Raw genomic sequence first — 24,416 nt, 5'->3', positions numbered from 1 at the left:
GCGAGATTTCCAGTGGAGGGGCTGCCTCCCCAATCGGCTGCCCTCCACAAGGCCAGAGACTACACAGAGAAACCTCGCAGGCATTGAGCCTGGTGAACAAGCGAGTGACCACATGTCACTGTCCTGTAGTGGAAACGAAGTCCAGGGGCAGATGCTCTGAGTCAGGGCACACGAGCCCTTCCGGGGCACTGGCAGGGCGCCTGTTGTTCCAAATATGCCAACAATGTCCCTCTGGCAGAGCGAGGATAACTTAGCCACAGCACTCCAGCAGAAACCCCCCAGAGACACCAACACCCACATGCCCCATAGTCCGGATCCCTTCCATGCTCGGCCCTAGAAAGTGAGGTCGAAGAAAGGGAAGGTGCAGGTGAGCCCACGTGTGAGGGTGCCTCGTCTGCTGCTTCTTTTTCACGCTGCCACTGCCTTGCCTCCTCCCTCGCCCTATGTTCTGGAATGAATCGTGGCCCATAAGCCCATTTTTCAGATGATTGAACCGAAAACTTTTAAAAAATCTTAACCATCTGGAAGGGAAACATTTCAGAAACAGACTACCCACTTTCCCTGAACTCTTCAACTCGCCCTGATGGAAAGGGACCCGTCCTGCTGACCCAGCATCATCGCAAGCCTGGCCTGAGCCACGACCCGGGGACAACCTCGAGGACTGCTATGATCTTCGTCACCATCCGCCCCACACAGAGGAGCTTCACACGGCCGGGTCTGGCATTCCTGGGCGGGGCTTCGTGGCCTTGTTATCCTCTTCCGTATAGTCAGACTCTCCACGTAATTTTTCTAATAATTTGCAGGCTCTGCTTCTCACTCGGGACTAATGGACTGTCTGTGCCATTTCTACAAACCAGAAAAAAATGGTAACTGACCTTGTGAGAAGATGTATTATAAATAAAAACAAAACCAAAAAAACTCTGAGTGGAAAATTATTTAAGCTAAAGATACAAATGTAGGGATCTGAAGGGGCACGTGCACCCGAATGTCTATAGCAGCAATGTCTACGATAGCCAAACTGTGGAAAGAGCCCAGATGTCCATCAGCAGATGAATGGATAAAGAAGATGTGGTATAATACAATGGAATACTATGCAGCCATCAAGAGAAATTAAATCTTGCTATTTGCAATGACGTGGATGGAACTAGAGGATATTATGCTGAGCAAAATAAGTCAATCAGAGGAAGACAATTATCATATGATCTCCCTGATATGAGGAAATTAAGAGGCAGAGCCAGGGATCATGGGGGGAAGGGAGGAAAAATGAAAGAAGATGGGATTAGGAGGGAGACAAACCATAAGAGACTCTTAATCTCAGGAAATAAACTGAGGGTTGCTGGGGGTTGGAGGGAGGGATGGGGTGGCCGGGTGATGGACACTGGGGAGGGCATGTGCTCTGGTGAGTGCTGTGAAGTGTGTAAGCCTGACAATTCACAGACCTGTACCCTTGGGGCAAATGATACATTATATGTTAATAAAGAAAAAAATTTTTTAAATTCAAAAAAGGGAATGACATTCTGACAGAGACTACAACGTGGATGAACCCCGAAAACATATTGTTAGTGAGATAAGCCAGACACGAAAGGACAGATACTGTGTGATTCACTTGTATGAGGTGCCTAGAATGGTCAGATTCACAGGGACAGTAAAAAAGTAGTTACAGGGGGCCAAGGGGAGGAGGGAATGGGGAGTTTGTGTTTAATGGAGTCAGTTTCAGTTCGGGGTGGTGGAAACGTTCTGGAACGGATGGGGAGGGCGGTGGGACGACACTGAGAATTTATGGAATGCCACTGAGCTATGCACTTAAAAAATGGTTAAAATGGTAACTATCAGGTATGTCTATTTCTGTCTCTTTCTCTCCAAGCCCACACTTGCGGGCGCACGCGCGCACACACACACACACAGCACACACACCCCAACTCTGTTAAGAATGATGGCCTAGCTCTTATGACTAATGGGTATGACCTTTGGCGTGTAACCTTTGTGTTACCCTTGTGCATAGCAGGGGCTGAAATTACTTCCTAGTTCTTAGTTGTGTTTAAAATCATCATAATTACTAAACAGAGTGTTAATGGACTTTGTGGTCATAAAGACTTTTCATCCACCAATTACAATCCTGGTGACAAATGAGTGCTCTTCGTTTCCACGTCAACATTATAAATCATCGCAGGTACAACTGAGGCAGAGAAAGGAAAGAGGTTTCTCCTCTTCACGCTAGACAGGAGGGAGCCCGTCCTGGGCACAGAATCCAAATGTACCCCTCTCTTGTCCCAAGATCAATTGCTACTACTAAGAGGTCACACAGAAAGCCATTAAAAAACAAAGGTCCTAATTATCTCAAGTCCTTGAGATTTTAAGAATTTGTAAAAATACATAAAGCAGACTTTTAAACATTATCATGTTGGGTTATAGCTTATAAATTAAACACTTTAATTATATTGGACCCACATTTTTAAAGCAGGCTAGTCCCCAGAAGAGAGCGGAAATAGCTAGTGGGGTGTTCAGTTCAGCAAACACAGATCCCAGGGTTTGGGGAGCCTGGTTTTGAACTCTGTCTCAATAAATAAAAGGTTACTATTGTCTCTCTGCCTGAATAATAATTTCCCTTCCTTTTTTGCTTCCTTATGAAATACCATGAAGTTCTACTCTAAAAATTAAAACGTGTTGTGCCTGGGAGACACGTTTAATTTAATTTTTTATTTACATATGCTTTCTTAAACAAACCCCTTCAAACAATTTTGTTTTTATTTTATGCCTTCTGAATTTGAGTTACTCATTTAGCACATGAACTTAAGTTAACTAGTCAACTGATACTGTTTAATAACACGAAGAGATACAGAAATTAATGAGAAAGCAAGGAAAAACAGAGATACGTTTAATAAGGAGCCTAGTAAGAGTTTCCTATCTTGTCAGGTCTTAGTGTTTAGGTTTCTTTTAAGAAAGTCGTTTCCTGGCCCACTCCAAAACTCCCTGAACCCTGCAGACTAGCCCAGCAGCATCCTGTTCAAATGTTATTGTGGAAACACTGTGCTGTTCTAGGTCAAATGTATCCAAATTAAACCAAGGGAGATGGAAACAACTCTCCCTTGATACACCGTGGTGGCTGAAAGTGGGTTTGTTTATGAGTAGAATAAAATTTACAGCTAAATATAAAAAAAGGGATACATCATCATCTTGTAAGCTTGAGTAACATGTCATTCCACCTCTGGACTCTGGAAAAAAACACTAAGGTCATGCCTAAAATAAGACAGCAGAGGGCTGAGGATGACCCAAGAGGTAAAACCACAGACTTTTCCCACCTCCTGATTAAGGCATCAGGTAGGTTACAATTGGACAGTGAGGTCATTTCTCTTGAACCAGGAACGCACTGCACATTTGTTATTCCAACACACACACGCTGACCCCTGGGGCAGTTTCAGAATCAGGTGTCTGGTCTACAGTATGAAGCGTGATTACTACTTATTTTTCAAAAGCTATTTACACGGACTGTTGGAGCCAAAGAGGAGAAAGACAGAAACAAAATGTTTCTCTTTTTTTTTTTTCAACTATGAAAGAACTTTTAAAAGTTCGTGTTATGAAAGATTTCACCTCCTCCTTACTAAAATAAAGATGACTAATTGGCTTCCTAAGGAAACACAAAAGAAACCAAAAAGTCACATGCAGTCAAGTGTTACTTTTTAATAGGTTTCTATTTTACATTAAAAAAAAAAAATTCCTTAAGTTTTAGAGGATATCCATGACCGCTTGGATTGCCTAAAAAAGGATCTGGTTTTGCCTCTTACTGGGGAAAATTCCTTGATTTTGCAAACCTCTGCTTCCTCAATCTGTAATTCCACTTCCTACCCTCAGAAGAGGTTATGGGGGTTGAATTATCTCCTATCCATCGTAGCACTAAGCACAGAGTCTGGCATGTGGTGGGGTGAAATCAGTTCCTTCCTTCCTCCTGGCCTTTGGGGCCGGGGCCATTGAACAACATTGTGATACATAGAAATGTGGGAAATGAAAAGACCAGTAGGGGTAAGGGGGGAAAACGTTCCAAACATTTTGGCCAAAAACGAAAGTCTTCTCTAACCCTCTACTGTGCATGCAACCCCCACCCCACACTTGAACTGACACACGGGCTGTGTTATACTAAGGTAGAACACTGTGTTTTCTGCCATTGACCCTCTCTGTGTAATCTGTGGTACCACTGGAGGAACCCCAGGACTCCCGCAAGAGTTAATGAGGCCCATCGACACTCTCTTATCAGCCTGTCCCCTTTCTGCTATACTGTAGTCCCTTATATGGTGAATGATTTGCCTGCTTACTGTGCTAACTTCCATAACGGATTCACGAGAGGGTCGAGGGACAGCTCTTGACCGCCACGTCTTCTGCTACAACTCCAGCGCTCTTCTCAGTATTTGCTGAATAAATGAGGTTGAACTAACATAGCCACGTGCCCTTTAGACGCTCTGGGAGCTTGCTGATGAAGGCTCCACCGCTTTTTAAATTCAGAAACCGCTTTCATCACCAAGTTTATGTTGCTTACCTAAAGAGGCCAATCTTAGGAGTTAACAAAAACGCAGATTGCTGGTTAGATGCCAAACAAGCAAAGTGATTGTCTACATTCATATAATTCTACCTGCCCTGCTGTGTCCCAGAGCCCTCATGCTGAGTTTCGAGAACTCTTCTGTCCCTCACACCACTGTCCCCTTGGAGGCGTTGCCTGCTCAGTCCTGCCCAGCCGCCAAGCACAGCCGCAGCATCGTGAGCGGACGTGTGGGCCTCACAAGGCAAGAGGTCAGGTGTCCCTCTGCCCATCCCATAAACATGAAGCCCCCTTCAAAAAGCCAAATCGAAAGGGGGAGGGGGGAGAGAAACCTGAAACAAAAGACTACATTTTAATTTCCTTGACATTTTTTTTTGAGGTAAAAGGCAGCAGAGGATACTACTTTTCAAAATTAGATATACTGGATTAAGTTTCTGTTGAGGAATCTGGTGTCCTTGTGAAAACAGACCCTGAGAAGCAGCACAGTGTAAGGACAGAACCACTGGACTCTGAGTCTGGGAACGAGGACCAGCTCCTCTGGCCTTTCTGGCTCCCCCGCAACTCCCCAGAACTTTCTCTTTGCATGGGAACAAAGAGAGGACAAAAAGGGTGTGGGCGGAGAAAGTGGGACTGTAACACCTGCCTGGTCTAGGGTCGCCATGAAGACCAAAGGGGCCAACAGACACAAAATTCCCTTGGAAACTTTAAAATCCTCGGTCGAGGGGCACCTGGGTGGCTCAGTGGGTTAAGCCTCTGCTGCTTTCAGCTCAGGTCACGATCTCAGGGTCCTGGGATTGAGCCCAAGCATCAGGCTCTCTGCTCAGCTGGGAGCCTGCTTCCCCCCCTCTCTCTGCCTGCCTCTCTGCCTACTTGTGATCTCAGTCAAATAAATAAATAAAATCTTTAAAATCCTCCGTCAAGGTGAGATGCCACTCTTGAGATTTTTTTTCATGCGGAGGAAGATTCTATGAAAACTGCCTCTCAAAACTGAATTCTTTCTTTCTTCAAATATAGTTTTGTTAACTGGTTATTAATGACGATTTATTAGAAGGAGACTCCTAACAAAATAAAATTTCCAGTCAGGCAGGGTTAACTGAAACAAATGGGAAATAAGAAAAACATATATTTTCATGTATCTACGACGAGGACCATATTCTTTTCAAAATGATTATGGAAAAAGAGCACTGTAATTGAAGGAGAAATGAGCCATGTTCTGAAGCATTCAGTCCATCACTCTATCTTCCTAAATAAAAATCAGTCCGTTCTAGTCCTAATCATTGCTTAAAGCTATCCGCTTCTTGCTGTCCCTACTACCATTCGTCCGGGTCAGGTACAGGTCTTTAGCTCATTTGCTGAGCCAGCTTCTCCCTGTCTCATTCAAGGCAGGACCTTTCTAGAATAAACCCTTCCCCGGTGCCACTCCCGCATTGCCGGTTCTGATCTGCCCCCTTGCTCGCCTCGCTCGCTCCAGCCCAGCTGGACTCCGGCTGGCCAGCAGCCCACCCACCACTGGCTCTTGGCGTCCATGACCTTTGTTCCCCAGGTTCGTGCCGCTGGCCACACTTCGCTCCTCCTTCCCACGCCTCTAGGTTAGCTCCGGCTCCTCCTTCAGGCTCCAGCCCCCTCTCCTGGGAAGATTTCCTGGACTCTAATTGAAGTGCCCCTGCTGTGGTTGTCTATCTTCTCTCCTGGCTCTCTCGAGGCTCCACATCATCGGGGTGATGATCTCCACTCCACAAACTGGGAGCACTCCCACTTTCCCAGGGCCTGGCCTAACCACGTGCTCCATTAAAAAAAAAAAAAAGTGGAACAAATGAATAAATGATCCCTTGTTCCGTTTGCTTTCATTGTATCATTCAGCATAAAACGGAACAAAACAAAACACCCTAGTTATTCTCTAGAAAATACAGAAATGCCGCTGGGTCCTACATCGTAAGAATGAGGACATCCTTTCCAGTACCGTGCTGAGTCAAACAGGTAGCGAGGTCCAGAGGAAGAGGCAAGGGTCTCGACTCATATTAAGTTTCCCCCAAGTCCCCACGTTTTAAAAGCACTAATTTCCTCATTGGCCATGCCCTTTCAATATTCCTTCCAAAGGTATTTTCAGTTTCCATTTGACATGTACTTTCATCAGTTAATTTTTAATTGAGCCAAATATTAAATGCTCACATTAACCAGACAAAGCGTGTTTAGCTACTGATTTGCAGTGACAGCTGGTGTTATTCTCACACACAGGCCAAGCATGAAATAGAAAACTAATAACCCCTTAAGTGTGTTCTCAAAGTATCATTTATGGGAAAGAAGACGACTTTCAAAGGAGACTTGTGCAATGGCTGTCATTTTTTTTTCCCCGAGCCACAAGCTGTTACAAAGCAGGGAAGCTCATTTTCTCACGGATGCGGACAAGCTCAAGAATCCCACTGTCACTCGATGTGTTCATTAAGAAGGAATCTGGCAGCAGCACGGGGGACAGATCCTTGGGAGAACAGGCCAATTATCTGGGTGTCCTTTATAATTTGAAGTTTCTGAATTCACTCATAGATAAGCCACTTGAAGAGGGTCTGGCAATGGTAACGTAATGCACAGATGGTCACTAAAGAAACGAGAGGGGGAGGGGAGGGAGAGAGAATTTGCTTGTGGTTTCATTCATGGGGACAAATCTGCAAGCTGACACATCCTTCTTTTTAAAAAGCCCCTGGAGAAGTATGGTCAAGCTTCATTACAAGTAAACAAATCATACGATCTTTCTCAAACAGATGACAAAGGATGAGCAGTAACACTTTGAGTTTGCTTCGTGCCAAGAGATGAGGGTTCTTAAAATGCAAAATTCCTCCAGTTCTTAAAACCACAGAGAGGCAGTGATTCCGGCTTCAAGCAATACAGAGCATTGAGTCTAAAGCTGCCAGGCCAGTGGTTTTTATCCAGGACGCCCCTGGTGGTCTTCTTGCTGGTCTGTGTCTGGAGAGGTAAAATCTTAGGCTCTCTCACCTCTGGGAACACTGAGCTCGACTGACTGCCACCTTCGACGGGCGGCTTGTTTTCGTGTGGGAGAAGAACTAAGGGCTCATTTATCGCCGTGACTTCTATGCTGTAGTTCTTTTATATTGGAGCTACGACACTAATTAGGGGAGGGAGGAAACCACCTTTACCCACTGTGAGAACCCTGCACGAGCCCTGATTTCTTCAATGATAAGGAGATGAAAATCTCAGCCATTAAGGCTTCTCCTGGGCTTGAGATTGGAACCACGGGACTGAGAGTAGCTAAGCACATATGTAGAGGCGGTGTGCCCTCTTTGTATAAACAGATCTAAGGTGACAACCCACAGCCTAGTGTCTAATATTAGCATTAAAGACTTCTATTGAAGTTGAATGTTTAATGTAGATTATTTTCAATTTAAATTTTAAAATACATTTAATGTAAATCGAGACTTCAAGTATGAATGACAGACTTTTTCCAATTCAGTGATAAGTGATGAAATCAAAATACTCCACAGGTGTTTTCCTTTTTCTCATTTCTATTAAATCTGTGACGTGGGGACATTTGGAACACAGACACACTCCACAGTTAAGGAAAGTAGGAGAACATTAGTTGTTTGGGATGAGTTAGATGTTCAAAGTGCCTCTTCCATAATCTTTTATTCATTCATTCAATAAACAACTACTGTACATACTTATGATCTACTCTGCTAGGTGCCAGTTAAATAGGATAGGAGAAATATTTTTCTAAATAATGAAGTACCAATGAAGGAGAACACTTTGATTGTATAAGATCTGCACAAGTGGGGATTATTATTAGGATATTGGGACAACATTAATTTGACTCAAGTTGAATTACTGTTTAAGTACGTAAACTGGTAGTGGAAAGCCAAGCCCACATTAATCACCTGCATCTAATCCACAGAAGTCTGTAGAGGACTTTTGGGGAAAAGCCGTATAGAATCAGCAGGGGCAGTTAGGACCACTTCTGGAAATGCAGGAAGGAAGTGGGAAATCTACCTGGCTTGGGGGGAAAACAGCATACCGTCGCCTTCCCCAGATTCTCTCTTGAGCCCCAGATCCTCAAGGCTAACTGCTAATGGGCGTCTCCACTTGGATATCCTACTGGAAACTCAAGCTGAAAATGTCCAAAATTAACTTCATCACATTTACCCCCACAAAACAGCAACTGTTCTTATCTTTCCTCTTTCTCTTGAGGACAGTAAGACTTTTTGAATGAGCCGGGTTTCAGACTTGAGTCTTCTGCTTCTTCCACCTGCTGTGGGTCCTTTGCCTGCCCTTCAGCACTGCCCCCCACATCTGCGCCGTCTTTTCCGTTCCCCACTCTGCCACCGTGGTTCAAACCCCTTACCCGGTCTCTCACTGTCCAGCAATGTTCAGCAAGCCCACACACGCCGCCTTGCCTCAGAACCTTTTTGATACTCATTTTAATGTCTACCACGTTTATTTACACTTAGGACCCAGTCATATCTCATGAGGGAGCTCTGCGTCCCAACCAAGTCAGACTCTTTACTATTTGCAATATTGTCCCATTAGGTTTCATCCATTCCTGTCTGCTCTGACTTCTCCAGTCCAGTTATCTAAAATGCCTCCTCCCCGTACCTCTATTGACCACCTCCTGCATGAAACTCCTCCAGGTCCCCTTCCTGCTGGACCCGATCTCTCCATCCATTAAAGAGTGGCAAAGATTACAGCAACTTACATCTTTTTAGGCAAGCTCCTTGAAGACAAAGTTGATCTTACACACTTTTTTACTCAACTAAAACACCTGGCATAGAGCCTTGCACATCAGTTAACGGGTTTTCAATGAAAAAAAAAATATTAATGTGTATGATAATGCAAAATCACAAGAGCTTCATTACTCTTTTCATTTCCATCCCTGCCTTTCGTGAGTTAAATTCTGTGAACAACTGCTCATTTGTTCTGATAAGACTTCTTCATACTCTTTTCTTCTTATACTGTTACTTTAATATTTAATAAGTGGCTCTGCCTCACTATACTTACAATTTTGTTATTACAAAAACTCAAAACCACCTCTAAAAGCATTCAGTGTTAAAATGAAAGAGAGACAGAGGGAGAGAGATGCTAGCAGGAATTCACAAGGGAAATGACTAGGGGGAAGCCCTGAAATTTTAGACTCAGAAGTGCAAAAGGGCATCATTTATGGGCTTGCCTTTTTTTTTTCCTTTAGTAGAATGAAATATCAATCTCTGAAGCTGAGCATATAATTTGCAGTTAATTTTATTCCTATTCTAATTGCGAGAGGGTAATACATACAGCAAATAGGGAGTGAATGAAGAGGACAAGTATCTGTCCCAGATTCTCCTGGAAAATTCAAATGCACCTGAGTGGCCTAGCAGGCTGCAGTTCAATTTCAGGGTCACTACACAGATACAACATTCACGGTGCTGCCCGCTAAAGCCATCTTCGTCCTCTGCCCAGAAGCGGTGGAGATAGTCCAGAAGAGACAGCCTGCACCACTGATCCTTTGTTCGGTGCTCCAAGCATTAAAAGTCGCAAACTCCCGATACTTCCGCAGCTTAAGAAAAGATAGTTAAAAAGAGAGAAATACAGTAATTGGAACTGTCACGAGAAAGCTGTACTGGCCTCGATGGAAAAATCTCCCTTGAAATATTAAAGCTTCACTTGACGTCGTGGGTCCTCGGGTTGTTTTCAGGAGGCAGAGGAAAAGAGGAGACTGGGGTCAGTCATAAGCTTCTGACTCATTATGTTGAAGCCCCAGAGAGCCGATGAGCTGATTATTAACTAAAAATGGAATATGGCTCTATCCCTGACATTCTGAAGGCAAAACAAGGAGCAGGATGAAAACACAGATTTTCCAAACAGTTTCCCAGGGAAGTGCGTGTTCCGTGTGTCACGGAGAAGAGAGGTCCCCATTCTGTCGAGAAGTTTCTCACAGAATCCTGTCAATCCCCCAAGAAAAATCACCCAAGTAGCTCTCAGTACATCGCTACAAAAGAGTCACCCCAGCATGGCAGGGACGTTCCCTGCCAAACACGTTTAAGGGGCGGCTGGGGAAGTGGTCTTGAGTAGAAGCTATTTTAATTAAGTTAGTCAAAACTTCTCTATGGCCAGGGAATAACCCCTCTAATCTCACACTGCAGAGACCCGAGCAAGCAAAAGTTCTGCTGGAGGATTCTATCTCCCCCCACTCCCCAGAGTGGCTGGAATTCAACGTCTTTGAGGAAAAAGTGTCACCTTCTGTGGACAGAATTGTGCCTTGCCCTGCTCCCGGCAGCAAGACTGAAGTCGAGGTTATACTCCAGCTCTGGCCACAGCCCTCTTCAGATCCCTCTTGCTGGAATGCAGGCAGAACATTCTTTGCTTCAGGTGACTCCTACCCTGTGTGTGCCAGGAAGGCACAGGAGCTACATCCTGGAGGTTTCCCAGGGGTGGGATGATGGGCAGCTAGGGGACAGTCCTGGGGCAGGGTCCCCATGAGAAAGAGCTAGAAACAATCATGCAATCATTATTCTTACTGAAGGACAGCTGTCTGTCCTTCTGTTGTCTGGCAAGTAAAAAGCAGAGAAACAATGTCAGCACTATGGAGTGGAGCATATATCAGAACAAATTGGTGAAGGAAAAAGGCTTGTTTGTAATTTCAAAAGTTTTACAATCTTCCACTTAAAGGAGGACCACGAGTGCAAGCAGTTAGACAGTACAAGACCTGCCTTTCGGGACCACAAATGCTACAATGGACTAGAAATTTCTATAAACAGATTTTGGAAGAGAAGCCTCTTAATAAAGGGAACAGTACTATAACCTAAAACAAAAGAAAACAAAAGCTTTTTTTTTTTTTAAATCTCTGCCAAAGGAAGAGCCATGTTCTGTTCAAAATCAACTTGTATTTTTCTGCATACAAGGATGATTTAAGAGAGGCAGTTCTTCAAATTAAGTTAGTCTAATCACCCTATTCAAAGCCTTGATTGTCTTTTAAATACAAAGAATTACTGAAATACCTTAAAAATTGAAGACAGGTGTTTATTAAGTCTTCTTAATGTGTATTAAGGGTGTTTAATGGGTAAATATTTAACAAGGGAACTCCCCTGGCCTTTCAGTTCTCTTAAGTGTGTGTTTGTATCGTACAGTGTTTTTTAAATTACCTACATTTCTCCTCCTATTTAAATCAGACCTAATGCACACATGAACAGCCATATGGTTAGAAGTAACTTTTTTAGACAAAGATAGAAGTGTATGCAAAATAATACATACTTGGGTTTTTTTTTTTCTTTTTCTCTTTACATCTGAGCCTCTAGGATCATGCTAATAGGGTTGCGTGTAACTATGAGTTCACTTAGACACCTATGACACTAGCCCATGAGGTCACCCAACGCAGGGGTAAAAGCTGTCTTTCCTGTGTCCCCAACCTAACCCAGGGCCAGGTACATGAAGACTGGCAATCACATCTGTCGAAAAGTTGTCTCAGTCCTTGGATGATTTTCATCGTTAATCCTCTTTCTATGTCAAGCACTAACACTGTTTGAATCAAACCAAGAAGAATGAAAAAGAAAAGCTTCCTAGTGAAATAAATTCATGGAGTGGTCTCCTGTATGTAGCTGGGGGAAGGAGTGGCCAGCTTGTAAGGTTACAGCTATGACTGAATAAGGTGATGATATTAGATTACCTTAAAAAGGCTTAACAGAACCTTTGAACCTCAAATACAATCTATCTCAGGGTGGTGGGGGGGGGGGACCTTTCTACTTGTACATGACAAAGACAGTGTTGTTTTTCTAGCACAATTGCACTTGGGCTGAGATACTGCTTTGCGTGACTATTGCTAAGACACGATGAGCGACCTCAAAAATGGGCATGGGGACAGCTGAGCAGGACCACTAGTCATATACACAGCACCCACACACCTGCTTTCTGAGTGAGTTTACTCTTCCTCCAAAAAACCAACTAGGACTAGAAACAAGGTTCAGGAAAAACTCTGAGAGTTTGCTTTTAAAAACAACAACTTGTGGCTTTTGTTACCTGGCATTTGTGCATTTAAACAACCTGAAATGTACCAGGTCAATTAAGGACTGTTAAAAAGATCAATCAGTTCTCACTAGAAAGCACAGCTGAAAGTAACAGGACGCACAAAAGAAAGCCATGTTTGCAACAGACATTGAACGGCAAGGAAAGCCCTACCTTGCCCTACGACAGAAAAGGGAACTAAGGGAACTATAAAATTTTACAAAGGTCCACAAATACAATCACCCAACAGCACGTGACTTGCAAACTCCAGGGGCGACCATGTAGTTTTTTTCCTACAGAATAAATTATTGCAGGGAGTCACGTGGTCCTTAGCAGGGAGAAAGATGCACTTTCCCAAGGAAAGTTCATCATTAAATATCTTAAGACTGGACCATCTTCAGACTATTTTTAATCCCTAACATTTCGCTGCCAAAATTGGCCATAAGCAGCTGATACTTGGCTGCCAGGAAAATAATGCTTTTTCACTTATTTCCTACACTGGCATGAGAATGGCATTGCTTTCTAGTTAAGTGTTTTGGTGGATCTGGACTGCCAACAGAAGATAGAAACTGCTTGCCAACCAACTAATAAAAAGGAAGCTAACCTCTACTGGATGTGGAGAAGTAAGTTCCTGTATTCCTAAACCACCAAGACTAAAAGACCAAAAAAAAAAAAAAAAAAAAAGGAAAAATAAAAGTCACACCACCATCTCATCAACAGAATGAAGCTAATCTCCCATTTAAGCCTTCTCTTTCTTTTAGTAGCCCACACCTCACTCTCTTATGAGACATGAAGCTGAATGTCCTCGGCCTGGAGGGAGCTATCAACCTCACTCATGGTCAAAGTGCCCTTATCTCGACACTTCCCCTCCAAGAGCCCCTTCGGCTTGAAGCAATCTTAGTCAACGCATCCACAGAACTCAAACCATGTTACTAGGGTTAAAATAATAACTAATGGAGCTATCAAAAGAGAGAAATCCCCTGCCTTTAATTGGAATAGAAGGGCTTACTTATTTTTACTTATTGTATTTTACTTTACTTATTGTCACTTATTTTATTGGGATCAGTAATGCCAATGCAAACTGTATAGCTACCATGAAAAACAGTCTTGAGAAGATGGGAGCTTACGATAATTAATCTCCTTTCTTTCATTCCAGGGTATCTCATCCAAGGATCAGATCACACTAGTGGACATCTGGGAATACTCAGTGTTCTAGGTAATACTAGAAACCCGGGAGGCTGCTGGAATGGGACAGTGGAAGATCCATCCCACACTGTCATTCTTCCTAAAAGATGGCCCCAGGAACCAATGGTAGATAATAGTCAACATCTCTAATTTTTATGTGCATTTGACAACGCGGATCTCGCGAGAACCACAGGTTCAGACTCATTGGCTATGGGGTGGAACCTGAGAAGCTGCATCTCTAAGAAGCTCCCAGGTGATGGTCTGTGAACCCCACTTGGAGTAGCGGGGTCTCAGACATTTCCTAGAACTAATGGTGCCTTGCACTCCCTCTGTCCTGCTTCTCGCACAATGTCTTATTCAAACTTAGGAATAAAGCTACACTCTGTTTTAACCCAATTTCTTCTTTAGTCTTTATTTAATTTGTAAGCTTCTGGGGCTATGTCTCAGACGCCTCTCCTCCAAAGACACTTTCTCCAAGCTATGGAACGCAGAATACAAACAGTTTTCCTTAACCTCAGAAGGCTGATTTTGCATCAACAGCAGCAAAGACAAAAAGTGACTTCAGATCCGAAATGCCCATTATTCTACGTGCAGTCTGATCCACTGAGTCCTAGAAGCCACCCAAGTCATTGTCAAAAGTCGGAAGAATGTACTAGCTCTCTTCTGACATTTGACAATGGGTATTCTGAGTACGTAACACTGTAAGACACAATACAGTATTAAGGGCGCAACTCTGATTGGTGCAAATTTCGGGGGGGTGTGGAAAATCTGTCTGTTTGCCATATGCCTAAACCAGACATTTAGTTAGTCATGCCCATTTGAAAGGATAGGTAAATCATTTGTAACTCTCAAATACTACCACTCTGATTCTAAAGTATCCACTTATGATTACATTTCCTAATACCTGCTTTTTTTGGCCAAATTCCTTTGTTTTCCTATACAGTCATCCATCAACATGTTGTTCTGAAAACGACACATTTTACCATCAGCTATTTGTGCCTCTGTATGATTTATGTTTACTCTGAAAGGTTTTGTCAAAAAAACTTTTTTTTATCATGTTCTACGGTATGTCATTGTGGTTTGGCATCATAAAATACAGCCTCGACGTTTATCAATCTCAAATACCTGTTGACCAGAGAGACAGGCTCTACTATGAAGACTCTATTTCGAAAGGAGTTAAAAGTGAGCCTTTACTTAAAAGGTAAACTCAACTGCATGAGATGTTAACATAGTAAAATGCAACAAAACAAAGGCCACGGTTCTATCTTAATTTCTATCAGAAGCATGTCTGTTGCCTCGCTTTTCATTAAATTTCTTAACAGATGAGAGTTACCACCTTGGATTTCTTTCAACTAGAAAGAAAATTTTGAAATTTTTTTTTCATAAAAATATGAACTGTCAACTTAAGTTTTATGTTGGTTTTAAAAAGATTCTTTTGGGAGTCTGGAACTCTCTACCTTTTTGGTTATGGTGGTTAAAAATAAAACCACCTACTTAACCAAACTTTTAACAAAAATATCCTTTTACCCTTTAGTAAATTCTTCCAGAATTACTAAAGATCTGACAATATAGGATCTTGAAAAGACAATTCACAAGGAGCATTTTAATTGTCAGAAATTTAAATGGGGATATTTTCCTTTTAAACCACTGAAAGTGGCATCAGAATTTTGTCAACTTTGATCAAATAGGATCAGATTTTCATGTCAGCCATCTACTTTCTTGGCTTTTTCTCTTTTTTCTTGGCCTTAATACTAGCACGCTTGTAAACTGTAGTAAAATATGTAATGTGCTTCTTGAAATTGAATCCATTTGTAATCATTTTTAGGCTTTGTGGTCCTGTTAGGTCCTATAAAATAAGAACATCAGTAATTCTCCCTAGAGACAATACAAGGAAGGACTGAATTGCATCCTTTTTCAGAAAGAATTCTTCACCTTAAAACAAAAAGTCTCAAAAAACTTCAGACAAGATTTCTCTTTTACTTTTCCATAAATTGGTAATTTTACATATAAGATGCAGATCTCAATTACAATTCTTCAGTCTTAGGATCTGGACCCCCTCCCCCAAAGAATCGTACAAAACGATACCTTTATAATAACATGATGGAAGCTCTATCTAGCACCAGAAAAAAAAAAAATCACCGCACAGACGTTCTTCAAAGCTACAGGCATCGATCAGTACAACTAACCTCAAAGCATGACAGCATCCACAGCTGAGAATTAATGTGTCTACGCTTTCTACGGATACTGTAGATGCAAGTTTTTCCTGCAGAGACCACCAAATGATGTGGACTCTAGGTGGCGAAAAGTAAAAGATACTAAAATTACAGTAAACTTTAAAGTCATACACCTAGTACAGAAATAGAATGCAAAGTATGCAACCAGAACAAATTATGTCACTGATGAGATAAAGTATCCATGGCCCAATGTTCTTCATTAAAGACACTCAGTCATGCCCACTGGGAACCATGTGGCACACGCCACAGGATGGAGTTTGTGCACTTTCCAAAAGCCAACTTACCTCTTTACAAACACATCTAGGTTATCCAGGGAAAGCGGGCAACACTGGATTTCCTCTTAGAGTAGATCTCACCAAGTGAGTCAGAAAAGGCATGCCCTTGGTCCTCTGGTGGAGTCTGTTCTTCTAACTGGGTAGTTCCCAAATTGTAGTGCAAATAAATTCCCAGGGGAACTTGTCTAACACGCGGATTGCCAACCCCACCTGGAGTCTAGCTAGTGAGTTGTGGCGCGGTTGGGGGTGGGAGGAGATTTCTGGACCCCCCAGTCTAAGAAACCCTGAAAGTATACCATTGATCCCGAGATGCCACTGGATAGCAAATGCTGGATCTTTAACCCTCCACGGCTGGCAAGCAAGGAAAACACTTTTGGCCAGAAGGAATCATCAACAATAGGTCTGGCAGCTGGACCTTCATGGGGGGCAGGGGTAGGGTGAGGAAAGCAGGCACCCTGATTTTATTTCCCTGGCTCATCAGCCTGCCCTTGGCCCAGGAGCCCACCCACACTCCAACCACGGATTCTCAGCCCCCGACTGGAAACGTCCAGCCCAGACGCACACTCAAGCAGACGTGCACCTACCCAGCCTCCGTTGTCCTGGATCCAGGTGTGCAAGTGCCGGTTCAGGTACTCAGTCATCCATAGGGCGATGTTGTCCACCAGGGGCGACATCTCCCGGTTGACGCTCTCCACACACATGACCCCACCGAACTCAAAGAAGGCCACAATCCTCCCCCAGTTCACCCCATCCCTGAAGAGCTCCTCCACCACCGTGGCAAAGCGTCCCCTCGCGGTGAAGGGCGTCAGGTGCAGTTGGCTGGACATCTCCGCGAAGTCGCGGCGGTAGCGACGGGAGAAGTCGTCGCCGGCCTGGCGCAGGGTCAGGTGGACCACAGGTGGCACGGGGCTGAGCGCAGGGCCCGCGGCGGCAGCGGCGGCGAGGGCGGCGGGGGGCGGGGGCGGCGAGGTCCTGGCGGGCGCGGGGGTGCGCCCGGGCTGGGAGGAGAAGATGCCCGGCGCGGGGGCGGCCCCCGGGGGCGCGGCGCCCGCGTCGCCGGCATCCCACTCGTAGCCCCTCTGCGACAGCTTATAGTGGATGTACTTCATCACTATCTCCCGGTTATCATACCCTGTTCTCCCAGCGTGCGCCATCCTTCCCCCGAGGAAAAGCAGCCGGGTACCAGCAGCACCTCTCGCCCCTGCTCCCGCCCCACGGCCCCGAAAGAAAGAATAGTTATAATCCAGCTATTTTATTGGATGTGCTTCGCATTCTTGGATGAGGGGGTGTCTTCAGTCACGCGGAACACTTGATTCTGGTGTTTCCCTCTTGGCATGAGATGCAGGAAATTTTTACTGAAATTCCTTTCGGATCTTTATTTCATGAGGCACATTATTATTAATTATTGTTAATATCAGTCTACTTCCTCTGCGATGCTGAAAGGTCAAAAAGAAAACTAAGTCAAAATCAGGTGCATTTTCCTTTATACACTGGGTGAAAGAACGCAGGGCATACACACTACAAGAAACACAGCTTAAAAGAATGTATTAAACTGCCTGGAAATTAAACTTAACTCGAATGCACTTAAAGTTAAAATCTCAATTGTTTCCATTGAAAGTTACATTAAACCAATTTCCTGTGCAAAGAACTTACTTGTATTTTTTAAGGACAGCATGATCCTCTGTCAAGTTTCCTTTTTTGTGAAAACAAAACAAATGCATAAGGCAAAGATTCCATCAATCTTCAGAACTCTCCAGTTATAGCTGCTTTGAAACTTCCAAATGAATCAGGAGTTGGGGGAGGGAGGGTAAAAAATTAGGAGAATTTCCAGTTTGATTCCCAGACTTCTCCGTCACAGAAATGTCAATCCGTAGGAATCCCAACCGGAGATCTCAAGAGCACGAGGAAAAAAAGGCAGCGGCGGCGGCAGATGAATTACAATTTTCAGTCCCGTATTTGCAGAAGTCCTGTGATTTTCCCCCTCTCGGCAATTTACACACGCACACACACGCGCGGGCACAGACATGGATCTCTATCCGCGGGACCGCTTCACTCCTCCACGGGAGACAGACAGGGACCGGGGGCCGCCGGACGAGCCGGGCACGGGGACAGGAATCCTCTTCTGATTAAACTCCGAACGGCAAATGCATTTTCCGAAAAGCTGCTTGATAAACGAAGGCAGGACGCGCCCGGCCCGCCGGTGCCGAGCGCGAGAAGCCCGCGCTGTGTGTGGTGCGGCGAGGGGTGGGGAGAAGGAGGTGGTGGGGGAGGGTTTTATTTTTTCCCTCTTTTCCTAAAAAGGATGACTGCTACGAAGTTCTCCCCCCTGGACCCCCTCTTCCGCTGCACCCCACCGGCGCACCCCGCCTCCGGGCTGCGCACCCTTTCTCCTCCTCCTGCTCCTGCGCGGCGGCGCTGGCGGCGGCCGCCCCCTCCGCGCTCCCGCCGCGCACCCGCTCCGGGCGATGACGGCCGCGCCGGCGGGGAGGGCCCGGCGCCCGGCACCTTCGCTGGCAGCGGCGGCGGCGGCGGCGGCGGCGGCTCGGCGGGGAAACCGAGAGCGGCGGGCGGGAGCGCGGCGGGCGGGGGAGGGGGCGGGGAGGAAGGGGGCGGGCGCGGGGCGGGGGGGGTGGGGGCTGGCCTCTTACTTCATTCTCTCTAACCGACTGGTTTCCTGTACGTACGTCACACGGTTCATTCAAAAAAAGAAGAAAGAAAGAGCCCTCCTCGGAGCCGCCCCGCCGCCCCTCCGCCCCGCTCCCCTTCCCGGGTTAAAGGAGCCGCGGCCGGGCTCGGAGCGGCGCGCCCCGCGGAGGACACATGGCGCGCAGGGCCCGCGGCCGGGGAGGGCGCGCCCGGGACGCCCCCGCCCGCCCGGCCGGCCCGCTCCGCTCCGCCCGCCCGCCCGCCGGGCCCGGCCGGTGGGTGGCGCGGGCGGCGCAAGGCCTCCCGCGCGGCCGCGGCGCGGTGGGTGTGCGAGGGGCCTCCTCGGGCCTGCAGCGGGCCCGGCGCGCTCTCAGGGGCCCGCGAGGGGCCGGGGGCGCCCGGGGTCTGCAGGCGGCCGGCAGGGCGGCTGCCGGGTGGGTGCGCCAAGGGCGCAACCGCCCGGAATCTCTTCCACCCTTGTAACCGAGTGTGTATGTGTGTGTGTGCGCGCGCGCCCGTGCGCGCGCGCCGAGAATCGCTTCGACCACTTTAACCGAGTGTGCACGCGTGTGCGCGCGCGCGTGTGTGTACGTGTACACACCGTGTTGCCGGCTCCTGGCAGCTGCCAGGGAGGAGACCAGGCCCACGCTGACCCCGAGCAGTGGGACCTCTGCGTGGCCCTCCCGCGGAGAGAGAGGCAAGGGAAGCCTCGAGCGTGGTATTTACTTTCAAGTTGCTTCCTAGGTGTGCAGGCGGAACACACACCCTGGGGACACGATCCGTGACCAAGGCCAGACAGCCCCCAGCGGGCCGGTGAGGGGCGAGTCGAGGACGTCGAGGGCTGGAAGATGGCCAAGTAAACGTTTTGCCTCCGCCCCTGACAGGACTGGCACTAGGTTGGGGCTGGGCGCTGCGGGAGGGCTACCGGGTAACTCTCAGGCCCTGAAAAAGGTCCCAACACCGGGTGGGTGGGTTTCCCAAGGCCTGTGGAGTCGCCTAGCATCCAGTGCCAGATGGCTGCAGCTTAAGTTATCTGAACGCGCGTGTACACACACACACTATTACACACATAAAATATATTACACACGCAAGCCCCACAGTCTTTTCATTCATCAGCCTGCACAGCCCCTAGGAGAAAAGCACAAGAGGGCAAACAAGTTGTGCTTGTTTAACTTTTTTTTTTAATCATCTCAGAAAGTCTTTGGCAAATAAAGCGCCAAGAAAACAAATGTTTACTAAAAGCCCAGCAGCTTACCTGATAGGGCTCAAATACAGATAGAGAGGGATGCTGGGCTAGAGCGCTCGTAGAAACGTGACAAATGAGCGTGGCAACGTGTACAAACGTGTTCCAACACCATTTATTTTGTCTCGTTCCTAGCCTCAAATCAAAGCATGTGCTCTTGAGCAAAATAAGCATAAATTATTTCCATCCCATTTATCATAGGCAACCAAACAACATGCCAACCTCTTGCAAGTAGGGATGGGTGCCTCGTTTAAACTTATCCCAGCAAGAAGGAATGAAGGAAGATGCTCCTTCCTGCTTTTTCATGAGACATGGCACTGGGTGGTGGTGGGGCTGGGGTGGGCGGTGGTGATGCAGGGTCTGGCCTGGAGATGAACATTGGGTATAGACTGACCTGGGGTTTATGTCCTCACAGAAAGAGTAGAGACCTATACTAATGCCTCAGCATGATAGTTGAAGGATCTTCTCAGAAGCTTGTCTTGGGCCTCCAAAATTACTTCAGAGGAATTGAAAACCTTCGTGCTTCTGTGAGCCAGCATGGGAGTGAGGAAATGAGAGGACAGAGCTGGAAAAGAGATTGTACTTCTGCAAAGGGGTCCCCAGAAGGAAACGGGATTCCCCATTCCCAGAGAAAGAAAAGCCTCCTTATTTTTTTTTTTCCTCTCCTTTGCTCCCAGAGAGCCTCACTTGACAGATTTTCTCAGACTTACCCCTTCAGGGGTGGGCATCTTGGCCATCCCCAGCCGTTCTCAGGACAGGGCTGCGTTGTAGTCCTGGACTAAGATTATATATTCCCCAGGAATGTTCTGAATTCTCTTCATATCGAAAGAGTGAAACCATTCCTCCATTCAGATTGGGTTATTAGCTTACACCCTCAAGTGTGAGGGCAGGTATTGTAGGAAGTGTGTGGAGTAACTGTCTCTGGGTATTGGGGAGGGAGTTGAGGGAGACCTGACCAGAGCCAGGAGTCCTGGGTTTGAATCCCAGATCCTTGCCAGAGACCTTCCAACACCCTCCCACCTGGAGGCACTATATATAGGCTTTTCACTTCGCAAGACAACTTCTACCTTTCAGAGCCAATGGACTACCCCGCTGGCAGCTTTGCCTGGCTGGATTCTCGGAGTAGGGTAGCACCAGGGAGAGAAAAGAACAAGATGCAAGGAAGGGAGATTGTATCAAGAGCCTGAAAGGCCTGTGTTTTCCTTTATTCTCCGGTCTGCCAAACAAAAAGCTTTTTATTGCCAATTTTCGCCACCTACTGGTTGATGTTTAACAGTATCATTCAGAAAGTTCTCTTCGTCCATCACAAATAGAAACACTTCCAAGGGTTATGAAATTCAAAAAGGACATTATTCCCATCTGGGCATACATGTTTTATATATAGGCATGTAGTAAGTCTTACTATTTAAAATGGGGATACAAAAACCCCATTCATTAACTGAGAGGGAACTGATGACTAATAGATAAGGTGAGTTAAAAATATAAAACATGACCCAAGCCATTTAGACAAACTAAAGTGGAATGCATCCATAAAAGAAATGAACTGACCAGAGAGGGTAAGAACAAAGAGGTCACATAGCTGCATAAAAAGGAATTGCTTAAAAAACATCTCCCAGACAAGCAATGCAAAATACTAATTTCCAGTTTCAAATGTCTTCTAAATTATCATTTTCAGCTTTATTGCGATATAATCCACACAGCTCAGATATTATGAACTCTTGACACTAAACAGTTTCATGTGCGTTCAGATGGGTTGCATCTGTTGTTGGTCATTATTATAGGATAATATTATAATACTAATTCCCAATTAGCATTCGGTACTAACAGTAACACTGTTCTCAGTGCATTAATGCCCCAGAGCCTGTCTTCTGCTATAGGACTGATTGCAAACGATTTGTCCGCTATGTGCTCTCAAACCATCCTTGTCATCACAAGGAAACACTTTAACCAAATCTAAACCAAGAGGCCTTGGTTTAACTGCCAAACCTACTTAACTCATGTACGGTGGGCCCTAAACCTCAAAAAATATTTGAAACAATTAAGCAACAACCTTTGCAGCTAGGCCAAAACTGCAGGTGAATCATTCTGCTGTGTGAATTTGATAGCAGGCAAGTCCTGTTTCCTTCTGGTTCACAAAGGCAAGGGCAGGAAATATACTCCTGGCAATTCTTTTCCCTTCAAATTCATGACTTGGCATTATAAGTGAAATGAAGTAAGCACAGGGAGTTACATTTTTCAAATGGCTACTGCCCTCACTGGGTCAAAATGCAGTCACAGACCCAAACAACGGGATAACACCATTGTGTTAGGGGAAATAGGCAAGGAACTGACATTCTTCTGTGCAATGACTTTTATTTTCGTACGTGATTTGGCACAGAGCAGTGTCTCCCGGTTATTACTTATTGATGAACATGTTTAGAGAAACGGAGGTGACTGTTTTTATCTCCTAGAGCTTCCATAACAAAGTACCACAAGCCAGGTGGCTTGAAACAATTATTTTCCCACAGTTCAGGAGGTGTGAAGTCTAAAATCAAGGTGCAGCTGGGCCAGGCTCCCTCTGAAGGCTCTAGGGAGAGATCTTTCCTCGCCCTTCCTAGCTTCTGGTGGTGTCTGGCAGTCCTTAGGGGGCCTGGGCATGTACCTGCCTGACTCTGATCTGCCTCTGTTGTCACTTGGCCTTCTCCATGTCTCTCTGGGTTCTCTTCTTGTAAGGTTGCCAACCATATTGGATTAGGAACCGAATAACCTCATCTTAACTCAGTTATATTGGTAAAGACCCTATTTCCAAGTAAGATCACATTTACGGGCACTGAGGGTTAAGACACTGATGACATCTTTTGAGGGTGCACAACTCAACCCGTAATAATATGTGTCTAATATGGGATCTTCCAAACTAACGACAATGGTTTTACTCAAGGCTCAGGGTTCAGCAACCCCTGAATTTCAAGGGGCACCATAATGTTTTTAAAACTCAAATCTGGCCATTTTATATTTCTGCCCAAAGTTCTTCGGAGGCTAACATTGCAACTCCTCTACATGGCTTGATCTGGTGCAAATCTACCCCCCGGGTACCCCCTCCCCTTTCCTTATGCGTTCCCTTCTTGCAGCCATATTAACTCTGTGCTTTCTGGAATACACCAAGATCTCTCGTGCCTTTTGCCTTTGCACATCTGCTCTTCTACCTGAAACACACCGAACCTTCTCAGAGGAATTCATCCTCATTCCTCCAGTTTCATCTTCAGACCCCCCCCCCCCGAGACCATGCCTGACCTCCCTGCGCGGTCCTCAGAGCCCCCCTTGTGCCACTGGAAGAGGGTTAGGACAGGGTATAGGCAAAAACTGAATAAGGGCTCCATAGCTTAGTAGTTGCTACCGTGGACTAGTAACTTAACCTCTCTGTGCCCGTGCCTCCGCGGAAGGCGGCTATGAAGCGTACCGCTGAGGGGCAGCACATGATTGAGATGAATTCAATGTGATGCGCTCACGACAGTGACCGCCATGGGCTAGTTTTGTTGGAGGACAGGGACTGTATCTTTCCCAGCCTAGAATATTGTCCGACACTCAGACATTTGTGGCATAAAATCCAGAGGTTCCAAGCTGAAGAAAGAAGTCCAGGAAGACTTGTAAGGGCCTTCAGAGAGATGAAAGCGGGGAGGGAAGAAAGAAGCAACGTACTCACCACCTGGGAGGGACCGACTATTTACGCAGAGCAGGTTCCCCAGGGGCCCGGCTGCCGTGCTCAGTAAGTATATGTTGAATGAGGGAAATCGAGGGCTTAAAATCAGGAGTGGAACATAATATATATTTTTCTCCTTTTTAAACATCCAAATACAAAAATTATAGAAGGGATATCATATGCTGCTTATGGTATATACAATGCTCAAATTTAGAGAATGCTCAAGTTTGTAAACCAAGATGTCCAAGGAATCTCTCCACGATGGAAACCAAATTTTCCCATTTAAAGACAGGGCTATTAAGGTGTGTTATTTTATATATCAGTCTTCTGTGTTCTTCAGAACCTAAGAAATATTGCATTGTTAGTATATGCAGGTTTAAAGTGTGGGAAATCTATTTGTTTTTATATGAAATGTATTACATTAAGAAATATTACTACCACTTTTCTTTTCTACCACCTTTTACTCATGTTTTACTCAATATCTGAGTCACACAAACACAGAACATATTTGGAATAGGCGCTCTGAATGCCAAGTAACTTACTCTGAAAATATTAGTTCCTAAAAAATGATCAAAATCAAGCCCTGTCAATGTTTAGGAGGCAAGGTTAGAGTAATATTATGAAAGAGATTTGTGTTTTGCTTAAATGACTC

The 24,416-nt window shown here is 45.5% G+C and overlaps 2 protein-coding genes across 7 annotated transcripts in view; both read right to left on the bottom strand.

Annotated features, from left to right (window-relative positions):
• BCL2 (BCL2 apoptosis regulator) overlaps positions 1–18,740 on the bottom strand; it is a 164,842-nt gene extending 146,102 nt beyond the window's left edge. For 3 of the 6 annotated variants that reach the window (XR_004278320.1, XM_032311484.1, XM_032311487.1), the window contains exons 1-2: positions 17,853–18,739; positions 16,784–17,635 (exon numbers count right to left, since the gene is read on the bottom strand). Coding sequence is in view for 5 of the 6 variants with exons in the window: in XM_032311484.1 (XP_032167375.1) it covers positions 16,784–17,353 (570 nt within the window). In the remaining variant the exon portion in view is untranslated. Of the gene's footprint in view, positions 1–1,455; positions 4,543–5,912; positions 7,122–9,750; positions 10,065–16,783; positions 17,636–17,852 lie in introns of those variants that run through there. The other 3 variants (XM_032311485.1, XM_032311488.1, XM_032311483.1) reach the window with 3 other exon arrangements.
• Positions 18,741–20,179: 1,439 nt separating this feature from the next.
• The window catches only part of KDSR (3-ketodihydrosphingosine reductase), a 42,916-nt gene continuing 38,679 nt past the window's right edge, over positions 20,180–24,416 (bottom strand). Inside the window, exon 11 of the transcript XR_004277941.1 lies at positions 20,180–24,107. The gene's annotated coding sequence lies outside the window, so the exon portion shown is untranslated. The remainder of the gene's footprint in view (positions 24,108–24,416) is intronic.

The sequence above is a fragment of the Mustela erminea genome, chromosome 13 (genome assembly GCF_009829155.1).
Source record: "Mustela erminea isolate mMusErm1 chromosome 13, mMusErm1.Pri, whole genome shotgun sequence".
NCBI classification, from domain to species: domain Eukaryota; kingdom Metazoa; phylum Chordata; class Mammalia; order Carnivora; family Mustelidae; genus Mustela; species Mustela erminea.
The sequence above is the reverse complement of the archived record's forward strand: the minus strand, read 5'-3'. Positions and strand labels throughout refer to the sequence as shown.